Source organism: Dioscorea cayenensis, chromosome 8 (genome assembly GCF_009730915.1).
Source record: "Dioscorea cayenensis subsp. rotundata cultivar TDr96_F1 chromosome 8, TDr96_F1_v2_PseudoChromosome.rev07_lg8_w22 25.fasta, whole genome shotgun sequence".
NCBI lineage: Eukaryota > Viridiplantae > Streptophyta > Magnoliopsida > Dioscoreales > Dioscoreaceae > Dioscorea > Dioscorea cayenensis.
Window position 1 is genome coordinate 740705 of NC_052478.1, and position 14149 is coordinate 754853.

The 14149-nt window shown below is 37.9% G+C and overlaps 1 protein-coding gene across 1 annotated transcript; it reads left to right on the plus strand.

The window, feature by feature from the left end:
• Nucleotides 1-12209: 12209 nt before the first annotated feature.
• LOC120267557 (uncharacterized protein At5g23160-like) lies at nt 12210-13424 on the plus strand. The gene is made up of 2 exons (XM_039275236.1): nt 12210-12604; nt 12725-13424. Exons 1-2 carry the CDS (start codon nt 12392-12394, stop codon nt 13244-13246), a joined length of 735 nt encoding a protein of 244 aa, XP_039131170.1. The 5' UTR covers nt 12210-12391; the 3' UTR covers nt 13247-13424.
• Nucleotides 13425-14149: the final 725 nt, after the last annotated feature.

Here is a 14149-nt window from a genome sequence, read left to right on the forward strand (position 1 = left end):
ACGGTGAATAGATTTAACCTAGAATGGTTCAAAGCTCCCTCAAAGGTCCGTTTCTCAATTTGAATCTTCCTTGCTCCAAGGATTCGGATCATAAAATATAGCAGAGACTTCTAAAGATTTAATTACGTCAATGTTTGGCTGTATTGCATAAAAGAAACTTGATTGAATGATAAGCATCAAACATTAATCAAGGCTTTGCTGAATTATGCTGCGGAATGTAAATTAAACCAGTTTGTTTTCATTTAAAGTCCTTTTGATAATTAAATTTCTAAGTTCTAACATAATACTTGAAATGCATAGTCTCGTGGTGGTTCAACAACCAAAGCTTAATATATGTTGGAATAATCTGTATTTATTCTTCATTTTAAAATCAGCTTTGCATCAAGAAGCAAGTCTCTATTTCATTTTTGGAACAATATGCGGACAAACCACATGTCAATGACATGTATAGGCATAAACTTAATCTCTCAACAAATGTATGCCCTTCACTTTGCATAAGCTGAGATTCGAACTCACTTCGTCAACAAGCCACAAATACCCTATATAAGAAATCCGGTTCCAATCGACAAAGAGGTCATTGGCTAGTCTTTATTGTACTGATTTCACTTTTCAATCTTAGTTACTTCTCTAAGAACAGATTTGAGACCGACATGCAAACCATTATGTAGTAAATAAACTTAACGATGAAAATATCATATATGCCTTAAAAAAAAAAAAATTCTATTATCAAATTATACAATTTAAAAAGTTGTTGAGTAATATATATATATATATATATATATATATATATATACATATATTAACCATGGGACTATAAATGAACTAATGCATTAATTAAAAATTCAAATGCTTAGCTTGTTTATATCACTCGTCTGGCTCAATTTTTAAGCTTGTAATGTAAAAATTCCAAGCTCGAACACCAACAAGCTGGGCTCTGGTTAAGTCTTGTGAGCAACTGATAATTTATAATATCATTAAAGGCTCTTTTATGATAATCATTAAAAGGCTTGTTTATAGTTATTATTAACAAGTTCATTTATAATTAATTTCATCATTAGTAGAATTGTTTATAGTAACATTAATAAACTAATTTATATAAAACATTTATAGAATTGTTTATAATAATTTTAACATAGTTTATTTATGGAGTCATTTAGAATAACATTGGTTTAGTATAAGTTTAAGTAAAAGATATGATTAACTTATAAATTTTATTTTAAAAACAATATATATTTTTAATAATAATACAATGAATTATTTGTGAAAAATGACCGAACTTTGATGTTGAGCTAATAAACTGAGCCTAAGTTTAGAATGCCATGAAGCTTGAAGTAGGTTCAAGCTCGGCTCGGTTAAAGTAAGCTCGAGCTTACTAGGGCTTGGCTTAATTAAAGTAGGCTCAAGTTTCGTTTGTGATCGTTTAAAATAATGGTGAGCCAAGTTTGAATATGACCAAACTCAAATGGGCGCATTTATATAATCTTAATTAACTAATTAGACAAATGGGAACACAAAACTTGTAAGTTTTTTTTTTTTTTAAAGATAAATTATGATTTACGTAACAAAAGAACGAGTGCAAGCTAGGTTCAGCATTAGGGCGGAATAAGATTAAATAATCAGCGCAATGAGAAAACAAAAACGACACTCTAACCAACATAATTGTTTAAGAAATTGAATAATAAAATGAGGAAACAAAGGGAAATAGGCTCATAGGAGGCAACCACCAGTAGGGATCATTTATACATGGCCAATGTTTTTAAAACCGGACCGGATAGCGAACCGGTCTCATATTTGGGTCACGGGTCAGTCGGTTCAACCGGATGACCCGTTTTGGTCGGACCGGATGACGTCATAAATAAATAATTATCTTAAATATTATATATATAGAATATATATATACATATAATAACAAACTTTATTATATTTTTAATCATAATTATCTTAAATATTTATTTTAATATCATTATGATTTTATCAAAATGGTTGAAGATTCAAATAATTAATCTAGATAAAGCAACAAATACAATTCCCTAAACCTTTTATTTCTTAATCTATTAATCATAAATGGATGATGATAACTACATAAATTAAACAACTAATTAAATTACTAATTATGTGAGGATGAGACAAGGCATGAAAAAAAAATTCAAAACAAAACTAGAACTAAGTATGATTAATTTAATTCTCATATTTGATCATCATTACCATTAAAATAAAAGTATAAAATAAAATAAATCCTAAATGATTTATACCTCTTAAACAATTTACAAGTTTCTTTTTTTTTTATTTTCTCATACCTCTAAACTCCAAAGTTCCAAAAATCCAAAATAATATTTTTTCAACAAATCAAGACTCAAAGAAAGTATCGTGAAATAAAGAAAAAGAGCCAATTCATGCCCCTAAGTCCTTTCTTAAAACAAAAACAAAAACAAAGAAAAAAACAAAAAAACAAAAACAAAAACAAAAAAACAAAACAAAATAAAAATTGAAAACCGGGTTCCATCCGGTTTTGGTCCGATTCACCGGGTTTGGCCGGGTTTGACCGGTTCAAAATTCGGTCAACATTAATTCTAAAACCGGACCGGGCTATGGGCCGGTTCCCGGTTTTTCCGGTCCGACCGGCCGGTCCGGTCCGGTTTTCAAAACATGGTACATGGCAACACACAAAAGCAAGTGACAAATGTCAAGTTTTTCAGCCGAATCCATGTTCATGTTTGAATTCAAGTCCAAACTAAAAGAATTGTTGATAGAGTATAAAGAGAATATATTTAAGTTTTATAATAAACCTAGAGGGTTCCAATTAACTGGTTCCTAATCAACGTAGTTGCAGATGACCAGAGAAGGAGCGTTAGGTCAATTTTAAAGAGAATATATTTAAGTTTTTCAAAAACAAAACAAAAACATTCCAAGATATAACCTAAATATAGAGTTCATAGGTTATGTTAGATAATTAAGGATTCAGACTAACTCCTTAGCTTGACCAGATTTTCTCATTGAAAGGGGTAGTTATGAATGGCGAATAAATAACGGAAGTTGTTCCAAATTTGAAAGCAAAACTGTTGTGAAATGAAAAAAAATCAACTGGTTCAACATTGATGTGACAAAGCATGCATGCATATAGTGCTAATTAAGTAGAAAATTACAACCCGTTGCAAAATTATTCAAGTGCAACATTTTGTTATTCCAATCAATCAAGTTAATTAAAGAAAGAGGCAATTAAAGAGACTTGTGAGTCACCCCTTTTTTTTAATTTTATTTTTTTATAGTGTTTAGGTTGAGATGAGGTTCCTGGGCGGCGCTCGCGAACCGTACGGAGGTGCTCGGCTACCTATCAATGGAGCTCGCGGCCGCGCTAGGAATTCTCTTGGTGGTTCTCGTGGCGGTGCTCGGCCTTTTCACGTTGGACATCATAGAGACTCTCGTACCTCCGCTCCCTCACACCACTTCATCAACGGTGCACCTTCTGATTATCCCTCCCAGCCTCCTGAAGCTAGACCATCGACAAACAAGAACTCCCCGGTGAAAGATGGCGTCTCCTTCGCTGAAGTAGTTCGTCACTCTCCTCCCCGGAGAGCTCTCGTCCTCCCCAGTCGAAGTTGGATGCTGGCCCATCTTCCTCGCTGAAGCGTCGCCGCTCACCGGAAAATGATGAAATTTGCAAAAGATGCTTAAGATCGGGTCATAAAATCGAAGATTGTCGTCATCAACTTACCTGCCGTCGCTGCTCGGGGACTGGGCACTTCGCTGCTAGATGCCCACTGAAATACTCCAGCTTCGGACATCTCCCAGAGAATGATAGATCGAAGAGGCCTCCGCCGACATCCAAACCTTTGCTCCATGTTCCTGTTCCTCGTTCTATCACTGAATCTCATTCTCTTAGGGTTTCGTTACCCATCTCTGAGGCCATCATTCAATCTAAAGAAGACTTAAAGAGAAGGGTGATTATCAAAGTGATTTCGGGTAATGCGAGTGTGCGTTCTCTTCATAACGCTTTGCCGGTGCACCTGAACACCGATCAGTGCGAAAATATTACTCCATATGGCGATGATTTCATTCTCACCCTGTACTAAATTAGAGCTGCTGTTTCTATTGTTAAGAAGGACCGGCTTACTCTAAACACCATTCATGGACCTTGCACCGTTAGTCTCTCTCATTGGACGCCAGAATTTGGCTCTCACGCCGTCGCCGCCGGTAACTACAACTGGGTGAGAATCTCTAACCTACCTCTCCACTGTTGGAATTGGGACTCTATCGTCACAGTCTTGAAGCCTTTGGGAGATCTCATCTTTGTTCAAAAAAAGGAAGATGTTTCATTGGAACACATGAGAGCTTTGGTGAGACTTCATTCTCCCACATCTTTTCCGTTGGAGATGACCGTCGATGTGGGTGTTAGAAGCTTCAAGGTCCGTCTTGTTGATGACGGTGCTCCAATCATACGCTCCAAGATCGTGCATGGCCCTGTTGCTCAGAAGAACTCCGACGTCTCCACTTCCTCTGCTACTTTGAAGATGCTACCAATATCCGATAATAGAGCTCCTCCTGCTTCTACAAGCAAGACACGCGCACCTCCTGTTAAGCTCAGACCGGCTTCCATAAGCTCAGACGACATCCCCTTGGCTGAGGGGAGTCGGAGCTCCGGTGATCGGCACAAAGTGGTCCCCCAGATTCCTCCGGTTTCTCGGGCGAGAAACGAGGAAGGGGACACACTGTTAACGCTTAGTGGCTACGTGATGGCTGAACGCACAACAGCCACTCGCGTGCCTCGGGATCGTACTCCTCCAGATCATTTTGGACCCAAGTCGGTGTCTGATGTGTCTCGTGATCAGGATCCCCCCGATTCCTTTATTATTTCAAATCCAATTCCTTCTTCGGATATTAATTCCAGCATTACTTTAGCACCTCCATGTGATAATAATTCATTCATCACCAACATCACACAGGAGAAGGACTCGCCTCAGGAATTGAACCCCACTGAGATCCCAGCTTTTTCTCAAATCGTTGTGGTCCCTGATTGTGAAAATAATTCACTCATCACCAATGTTTCCTTGGAGAAAACCTTACCTCGGGATAAGAACCCACTAAGATCCCTGCACTCTCTCAAGCCGTTGAGATTCTGCCTCGAGATAAGAACTTTTTAATCAAAACACAAGCTGATTCTATTCAACTGAGTCCACTTCACACGAACCCAATTAATGTTAAGCTTGATTTGATTAAGAATCCAATTTTAGCTCCTATCCAAGATACTATTATTGGTAATTCTAAAGGCAAGGAGATTTTAATTCCAAATGATTTTGTTGATGCTAATAATGTTGAATTACCATCACATTTGAAATCACAACCTCCGAATATTTCAATTCCTGAGGGATATAAATGGATTTTTATCCATGGAGGTTGGACTTTGGTTCCAAACGTCAATTCAGATAAATTCTACACACAAGATCCATCCCCCCCAATCACTCCCCTGAGTGCTCATTCTGACGATGAACTTGTCGATTGGGGTGATGATGATGATTTCCTATGAAGAAATTGCGGATGATAACCTTATTCTCGAGTGAGGAGAACCTCTTGCAATTAGATGATAACTCGGAAGATTTATCTGCTTTTCAATTGCCTGATTCTGAGGGGCTTCTCCTAAGTGGTTTGGAAAATCCTACAGACACCAGTACCGAGATGGCTCCTGCCACACTTCTACCTGATAAACAAGTTGATGATTCCTCTTCACATTGCCAGCCTCAGAGCAAGTTAGAAGAAGCGACAGACCAAAGAAACCTTCGGTCGATGGAATGAAGAAGTCTGGATTTATTCCCCATCCACCCGGATCTACTAAGAAAAATCCTGAAGATCCAGAGGCAGATGCCCAATCTTATAAATTCTGTATTTACTTCTTGGTCTGATGCTCAATTCTTTAATTATAGCAATGCATGCGGGGTGAAATTCTTAGGCTCACCTGATCATAAATTCAAATGTTTGGATAGAATCCGAAAACTTGAATCTACTAGAACTGAATCTTCTTCATATTCGTCAGGATCTCATTCGAGATCAGACAACTAGACCATCAACTTTTCTGATGTTAGTTTTATGCTGGAATGTTCGTGGTCTTGGCAGACCCTCTAAACGCCACCTTGTTAAAGATATCATTTTTAATTCTCGCGCTGACATTATTTGCTTACAAGAAACGAAACTTCAAGATATTCACTGCTCAATTTGGAGATCAATTGGTGGTTCGCGTCTGAACACCTTTGATTTTCTCCCAGCTCAAGGTACTTCGGGTGGTATCATTATTGCATGGGATCACTCTCAAGTTAATGGTACCCTCATTCACAAGGGTACCTTCTCAATTACAATTGAATTCACAAATCATTCTAATAATTCAATATGGGCTTGCACTAGTGTTTATGGTCCTAATGCTAGCTCACTTCGTATAGAATTTTGGAAGGAACTGCATACTATAAGAAATCTTCATGCACTACCCTGGATTATTTGCGGAGACTTCAACACTTTATTTACTTTGGAAGATAAAAATAAAGGAGACTTAAATTCTAGAGATATTGCTAAATCCCAAAAACACCTTGGTGATCTTAACCTGATTGACCCCCCTTTACATGGGCGGAACTTTACATGGACAAATGGACAAGCTGATCCTACCTGGGTTCGTCTGGATAGATTCCTTTATTCTCACGACTGGCCCCTGTTATACCCTAGATCCTTTCAAAGTGCTCTACCTAGAATTGGATCTGATCATTCTCCAATTTTTCTGGAATTTGGAAACCATTAATCCCGCTCCCGTATTTTCAGATTTGAAAAATCTTGGTACACTAATGACTACTTTGAAAACCTAGTCCACGATTGGTGGTCTGCTATAAGCTATGAAGGCTGTGGTGCCTTCATCATTTCTAAAAAATTCATAAACTTGAAAACAAAACTACGCTTTTGGGCGAAAGAGACGTTTGGAGCTTCCCATATTCATAAAAAAAACATGCTTTCTGAATAAAATTCTCTTGATTCCCTACATGAAAGTAGACCCCTCACTGAGCAAGAACTTAATCGTTTATCTCTTATCCGTTCAGAGCTTTATACTATTCTAAAACAAGAAGAAATATACTAGAAACAACGTTCTCGGATTACTTGGCTCAAAAAGGGTGATTCAAACACTAAATTCTTTCATATGCTAGCTAATGGTAGAAAGAACAAAAACTTCATTCCCCGCATTCGCAGTAATGGACTTTGGATTGTAGGAAATCATGAAATTGGTAAAGTCTTCTCTGAACACTTCCAAACCGTGCTCGGTACTCCAATTACCCACAGATTCCTACTCAATTGGCAATATCTATTTGAGTTCAAGGATAGAGTTGACCTCTCTTCCCTCGAACAACCTTTCACCACAGAAGAAATTAAGCAAGCTGTGTTTGAATTAAATGCGGACAAGGCTCCTGGACCTGATGGTTCCCCGATATTCTTTTTTCAAAAGCACTGGAATTTCATCCAAGAAGACCTTATTAAGCTTTGTGGTCACTTCTACAATGGTTCTATTAATTTTGAACGCCTTAATCGGGTTCATATCGCTCTTATCGCCAAAACAAAAGTTCCTACTGAGGTTTTAGAATTTAGACCTATTAGTCTCATCAATTCTACTTGCAAAATCATTTCCAAGATTCTCGCCTCTAGGTTGAGTAAAGTGATTAATCTCATAATCGATAATTCTCAATCTGGGTTTTTATTAAAAGCGAGATGCATCGTCGAGATAACATTATTACTTGCTCGAGAAGTGATTTTTTTAATCTTCAAAAAGAAAAGACTCGGGATTTGCTTTTTAAAGTTGATTTCTGAAAAGCCTTTGATTCACTTGACTGGAATTTCCTTCGGAGATTCTAGCGGCGGAAGGATTTGGCAATCGCTGGATTAATTGGATACATACCATTCTCGATCTGCAAAAAAACACAAATTCTCATCAATGGTACTACCCAAGGGTATGTACTGCTGTAAAAAGAGGTTTAAGACAAGGTGATCCCTCTCACCTCTTCTTTTTTTGCTTTTAGCGGTGACGCTCTCAGGTGCTATGTTCAATCACGCTATTAATTTCAAAGTTACGGGCGGGGAGTTCAAATTGACCATGTTAATAGCATCCATCATTTTACAATACGCTGGATGATCTAATAATCTTCTCTGCTGGAGGGCATGATGATCTTCAAATAATCAAATTAATTCTTTATCTCTTTGAAGGTTGTTACGGACTTTCGATAAACTTCTCGAAGAGCTGTCTATACTCCACAAATTTTGGATTTCAACCTCACTCTTCTTACTGCAAGAATTTTTAAATTGCAATAGGGATTGTCTTCCCTATTACATACTTGGGAGTTCCCCTCTCCGGAAGAGCGGCCTGAGCGACAAAATTGGACAAAACTTATTGATTACATCCGATCTAGACTCACTCCCTGGAAAGCTTTATACCTTTCCCTGGGGGGCCGTCTAACCCTTATTAACTCCGTTCTCTCTACCCTACCTGTTTACTGGATGTCAGTATTCAAACTACCAATTTGGGTTATTCATGAGATCGACAAGATTAGAAGAGATTTCTTATGGAAAGGGCCTGATCTTGGATCTAAGGGTATCAGATTAGTCGCTTGGAAAAGGATTTGCCGCCCCCGTTTCATGGGTGGATGGGGAATTCTTGATCTTCAGGAGTTCAACAAAGCCTTACTTGGAAAATGGTGGTGGAAGATCACTACTACATCGAATTCTTGTTGGTCTAAGATCTTAAACGCAAACTACTCTTTTAATGGATCACCTGGATACCTATTTCAACATCCACCAAGAAATAAATCCTTCTTCTGGGCTGGGATTAACACCGTTCTTACTCCTTTCCGAACATGCATAAATTACCAAGAGGACTCTTATTCCTGGCCACTCGAAAAAAATGGCATTTTCTCTGTCAAATCATTCTACAATTTCTTAATTGACGGAGGGCTTCGAAGTCAACTTTATTCTCATTTCTGGAAATCCAAATCCCCAAGCAAAATCACTTTATTCTGCTGGTTGGTCAGAGAAAACAAAATTCTTACTCTTGACAATCTATTCAAAAAAGGTTGTAATCCTAATGCCACTGACACATGCATTCTTTGTCATAATAACTCGGAAACAGTGGAACATCTTTTTCTTGATTAGCAAATATCGCGGAGCGTATTTGGTCCTTCTTCAAACAAAAACCTTGATATTGAGTCTTCCCCATCCTCGATATCTAATATTTGGACCATTTGGATCCCCTCATTAATTTCCTCTCGTCGGAACCTGGGGGAACTCTGTTCTAGAGCCATAATCTGGAATATTTGGCTTGAACGAAACAATCACATTTTTAACCTTATTTGCCTACCTATTATTTCAATTTTATACAAGTCTGCTAATATGCTGCTTTCTTGGCTTTCAACGATTTAGAGAACCTTCATCGAGGATACCACGGAGGCCACCCGAGCATCAAGCGCTCTCTCAACTTCCTGGGCATTAGACCCACTGATTTCATCGGCGATTCGATGCACCTGCTCGATCGGGAGTAGTCCTCCTATCCTTATTCTTTGAGCGTGCACTGTGTCTCTAGACGGTTGACTTCGCCGTCCCAACTTGTCTCATTTTATCTTTCTTCATGTCTTGATTTTGCTCACTGTTTTCCTCATCCCTGGTGAGGATTTCGGTTATTATTTTTATTTTAGACTTTTCTTATTCGGGACCTTTTCTATTGTACTCCTCTGTTTCCTTCTTTTTAATAAATTAGCAGTTTATCCATTTTATTCAAAAAAAAAATAATAATAATAATATCACGCTGATAGATGTTTATTGGAGAATTAGATTACCTAGATAAGCTTTGATTTAGTTTAATGGACTTTCTCATTGCTATTATAATCATCCTACTCTATATATTATACAATTAAAACAACTTATAATGCATAGTAGGTTTTTTGTACTTGACAAATATAATAAATATAACTAGTGCACCTACAATTATAGACTATTTACCGTCACTATTTTAAATAGAATTTTAATTTTTTGTACTAATGCCTTTTGGCATGGAACAATATTTTGAAAAGGTGGATAAACCACTTCAATTAAACCAAGGCGAGAACAAGATATAGGTCTTCACCGACAGATGAAACCGACCACTAGAGGTGGTACAAAAAGCAAACCAAGAAAGTACTCAAGATCGTCTACAAAAAAACATAAACAACATAGGGAAAAAAGGAAAAAAGAAGGCCTCCTCGCACCCTGCCACCCAGCAACCAAGATAGTACTCAAGATCGTCTACCGCTCTGCCGCCTCCTCGGCCGACGGCTCCTCAGGACCCGCATCAGATCGTGAACCCAGAAAGTCCAGGCTACGGCGGACGTTCCCCATGGCCTCCTCCAGTTTCCCCTTGTTTCCCTCTGCACAGTTAAAATACCAGGACAATAACAAGCGATCAATTTTGATGATAAGGGTATGATCAGGCACAACATTGGCATTAAAGACAATATCATTTCTGGCCAGCCAAACAGTCCACACAAGTGCTTTCACTAATAAATCCCCAAAAAACCTGAGCGAGGGTTGCACCGTTCCCCAAAAAACCTGGAACAATATTACTGGACCAAAAATCTGTTGATAAATTAGTAATAGTTTTTATTTATTTATTTATTTAAATTATTAAAACAAAATAATGTCAGTGGTTGTTGTTCACACGATCAAATCAATTCATAAGAATGGAATAGCAACGCAGATATCCTTTTCATGGCCGTTTACTTCTTAAGTTCTTGGCAACCATTTGCAGGGCCAGCACCTTGTCCTGAAGACTATTTAATCCTTAAATGAAAATTATTCATTTAATTAATTATTTCTTGAACAACTATGTTTGGCCAAATAATTAACCTCCTCCCTGAATCAGTTCGATCAGTGGATCATGCTACCAAAACTTTTGTTTAAAAACATAATTTGTTTTCAAGTCCAAACAAACAACTTTAATTGGTCCATTGAGTTCCAACCTCAATATGAAGTCCATTCACGAATTATGTTAAAAATGAGAAATATCAGGGTTAATCAACAATCAATCAATCGTTAATTATATTCAAATGTTAGTGTTCCCTTACAATTCAGAGTCTAGTTTGTCAAAACCTAACAACTCTTGCCTTGTAGAACAGGCCATGCTTCTAGAATGCAACATATTCTCACTATATCCACCACCATTCAAGTGGGCCCCGGTGGGTTGTCCACGTAAGATCCTTAAGCCCGGCAAGACGACCGTAAGCAAGTAAAACATCTAATAAATAAATCAATTAGTTTATTCTTGTCACAGAAAGACCAATATACCCTCCTTCGGATTTATAATTCTCCAATCCTGGTAAATCATCACATCGTGCGTCCATTACAAGAGTATCCATCAACCTAGGTAAAAGGAACTAAAAAACAAAATAAAATATTTATTAATTATTTATATTGACAGATTCAGAATTATATTCAAATATCCATTTTAGTTTTTTTTTTAAATAGTGACAAGCACTTTACCACAAAAGATGTCCAATAAATAAATACGATAGTGTACGGTGATTTAATAACTCATAAGATTTTTTATATGGAGAGGATTAACACAGGGGCAATTCGAGTTTACTATGTACACCCAAAATGATATATCATGGATCATAACTTCACAATGATAAATTCTTCAGTCTTGCAACCCTGGAGAAATAGATAATATCACTCCTCCCTGCTATTCACTCTTGTACCACTCACCCGAGTATTTTTATAATATATATATATAGTATATAAGTACAATATTATATAGTACTGTGACACAAAAAATTCAACCTCACACCACTTAATCACTATTTAAAGTGACTTTCAATAGTCTATATAGTCCTGGTCTCATTTTAGTTTTTAAATCATTTAATTTTAATCATGTAACTACATAAATATATTAAACCAAAAAAAAAATCTTTAAGACAAATTTAATTTTATTTAATGCATGAAGAAGATAATTTGGGGGTAGGGGAGCAATTATGAACTTGAAGTCCCATTTAATTCTATTGGGTTGTGATGTGGATAGGAGGGGCTAAACCGGGTTAGACGCAAATGGGGTCAGAGTCATTTCATAAACGGAATGGAGTGGAGACATACGGTATAGAGTTACTTTCCGTTACGGGCAAAGACGGGGAGAGCTTTCAAGCCTTCAAAGTTCAAACCCCACTCTTCACAATTCACAATTCACAATTCACATCACATGTATAATAATAATGCAAACCAATAAACCACACCATCTCCTCCCCGAGATCGTTAACGGATCGGATCCACGACCACTGCAAAACCCGAATCCGTCAACGGTCCATCTCTAACCTCCCACCAAGCTCCAAGTCTTGAGATCTCCTCTAAAACCCTAAACATGAAGCTTAGGAGGAAGCGGAGCTCCGGGGCCGGCTTCCTCTGCTTCAACGCCTCCGCCATCTATGACGACGACGAGGAGGAGGTAAAGACCGAAACCTCCACCGGCTCTCCCGTAAAGATCTTAGAGGAGGAATCAGGGTCGTCATCTCGCCGCCACCCCCGCCGCACCTTAACTAAAGCCTTCCGCTCCGCCGCCTTTATCTCAGCTCTTGTGTGTTTTCTTTTTGAATTTGAATTTTGGATTTCCGATGCTAATCTTTTTTATTTATAGATGTGAACCTTTTTTTTTGTTTTTTTGGGCCTTATTTTTGGGGGGATTTTGGTATTGTAGAAGAGGAATAAGGGCTCATCATCGCTGGTGCGGAAGGAATCCGACGCGTCGGAGGAGAGATCCGTCACCGAATCGTCCTCGAGATTGACGGAAGACGACGATCGGAGAACGGATTCGTCGGATCAGGGCTTCACGCCATCGTCGGTTTCTTCGTCTTCGCCGTCCTCATCGGCGTCAAGCTTGTCTTTGTCGGCGACTTCTCACTCGCCGACGGAAACCAAGCCCCGGCGACGAAGACAGCCAAAGAGATCGGAGTCGGAGAAGCCGCCGCCGGAGAAGAAGATTTACCATCCTGCCACTGGGCTTTTCCTCCTCGTGATCAGCCTCTGCGTGATGGTGATGTTCGGTCGCCTCTGCGCCATCCTCTGGACATCCACGTGGCTGTATTTGGCCCCTCGCCGGATCTCCGCTGTTCCTCCTTCTCCGGCGGAGAAGCCGAAGCTCCGGTCGAGAGTCTCCGAGGAGGACGAGAAGAGGCGCGTAGTTTTGGAGGGTCTGTTGGAGAGAAATCGAAAGGTGTGAAAATAAAACAAGGGCCAAATTGGAAAAAAAAAGTTTTTTTTTATAAAAAAAAGAAATTTACTTGTAATTATAGCAGGCCACAATGTTGTTTGTTTTGGAAATTTGTGCACTTTTGGAGGGGATTAAAGAGGAAAAAAAAGTGTAATTTTGCTTTTAATGATTTGGTTTAGATTTTCGAAAGAATTTAAAAGTTGCTGCTGTATTTATCAATGAATATATATTTTTTTATTTAAATGTGAATAAATTATAAATTTATTGAAATAAAATCAAAAGTAAAGAGTCATCTCTCACCAACGATCAGGGTACAAAAAAATAATATAACATCAAAAAAAAAGTAGCAATAGAGATAAAAGGTAAAGTAGACAAAAGATCTACTTTACCTCTACTTCAAAAGACAAATTAATAAATATATGAAAAAAAAATTTATATGAAAAATGGCCTAGTTCTCAGAAAGTGGAGCAATAAAAGAAGGAATAAAAATATGATTACATTTATTGATCTCACAAGGCTTTGTAGTTTAATTCCAATTCATGAAGGTAGACTTGAAAAAGTGGAGAGCACTTATGGTGGTGGTAATAATTGTTAAGATAAAAAGATTATATAGTATTTATTATTAGGTGTTACAGTCTTCAAGTTCCAATGACTATGAGGGCATGGCTAAAATTGTGTGCGGATCTGGTGCTGGTGTGGCCCTGACATGTTGGAAAAGGAACCAATGAGTCTTTGTTTAGTTCTTTGTTGGTATGTTCCCTTTTATTGGATGGATGTCATTTAGATCTCGTGCACATTATTTAAGCGCAAAATGTCCAAACGGAAATGATATGTCATGTTCAATGTTTATTCAATTTTCTCTTTGGGATAAAGTACTAAATTGTTTTGGTGATCATCCGATCAACCTTGTTA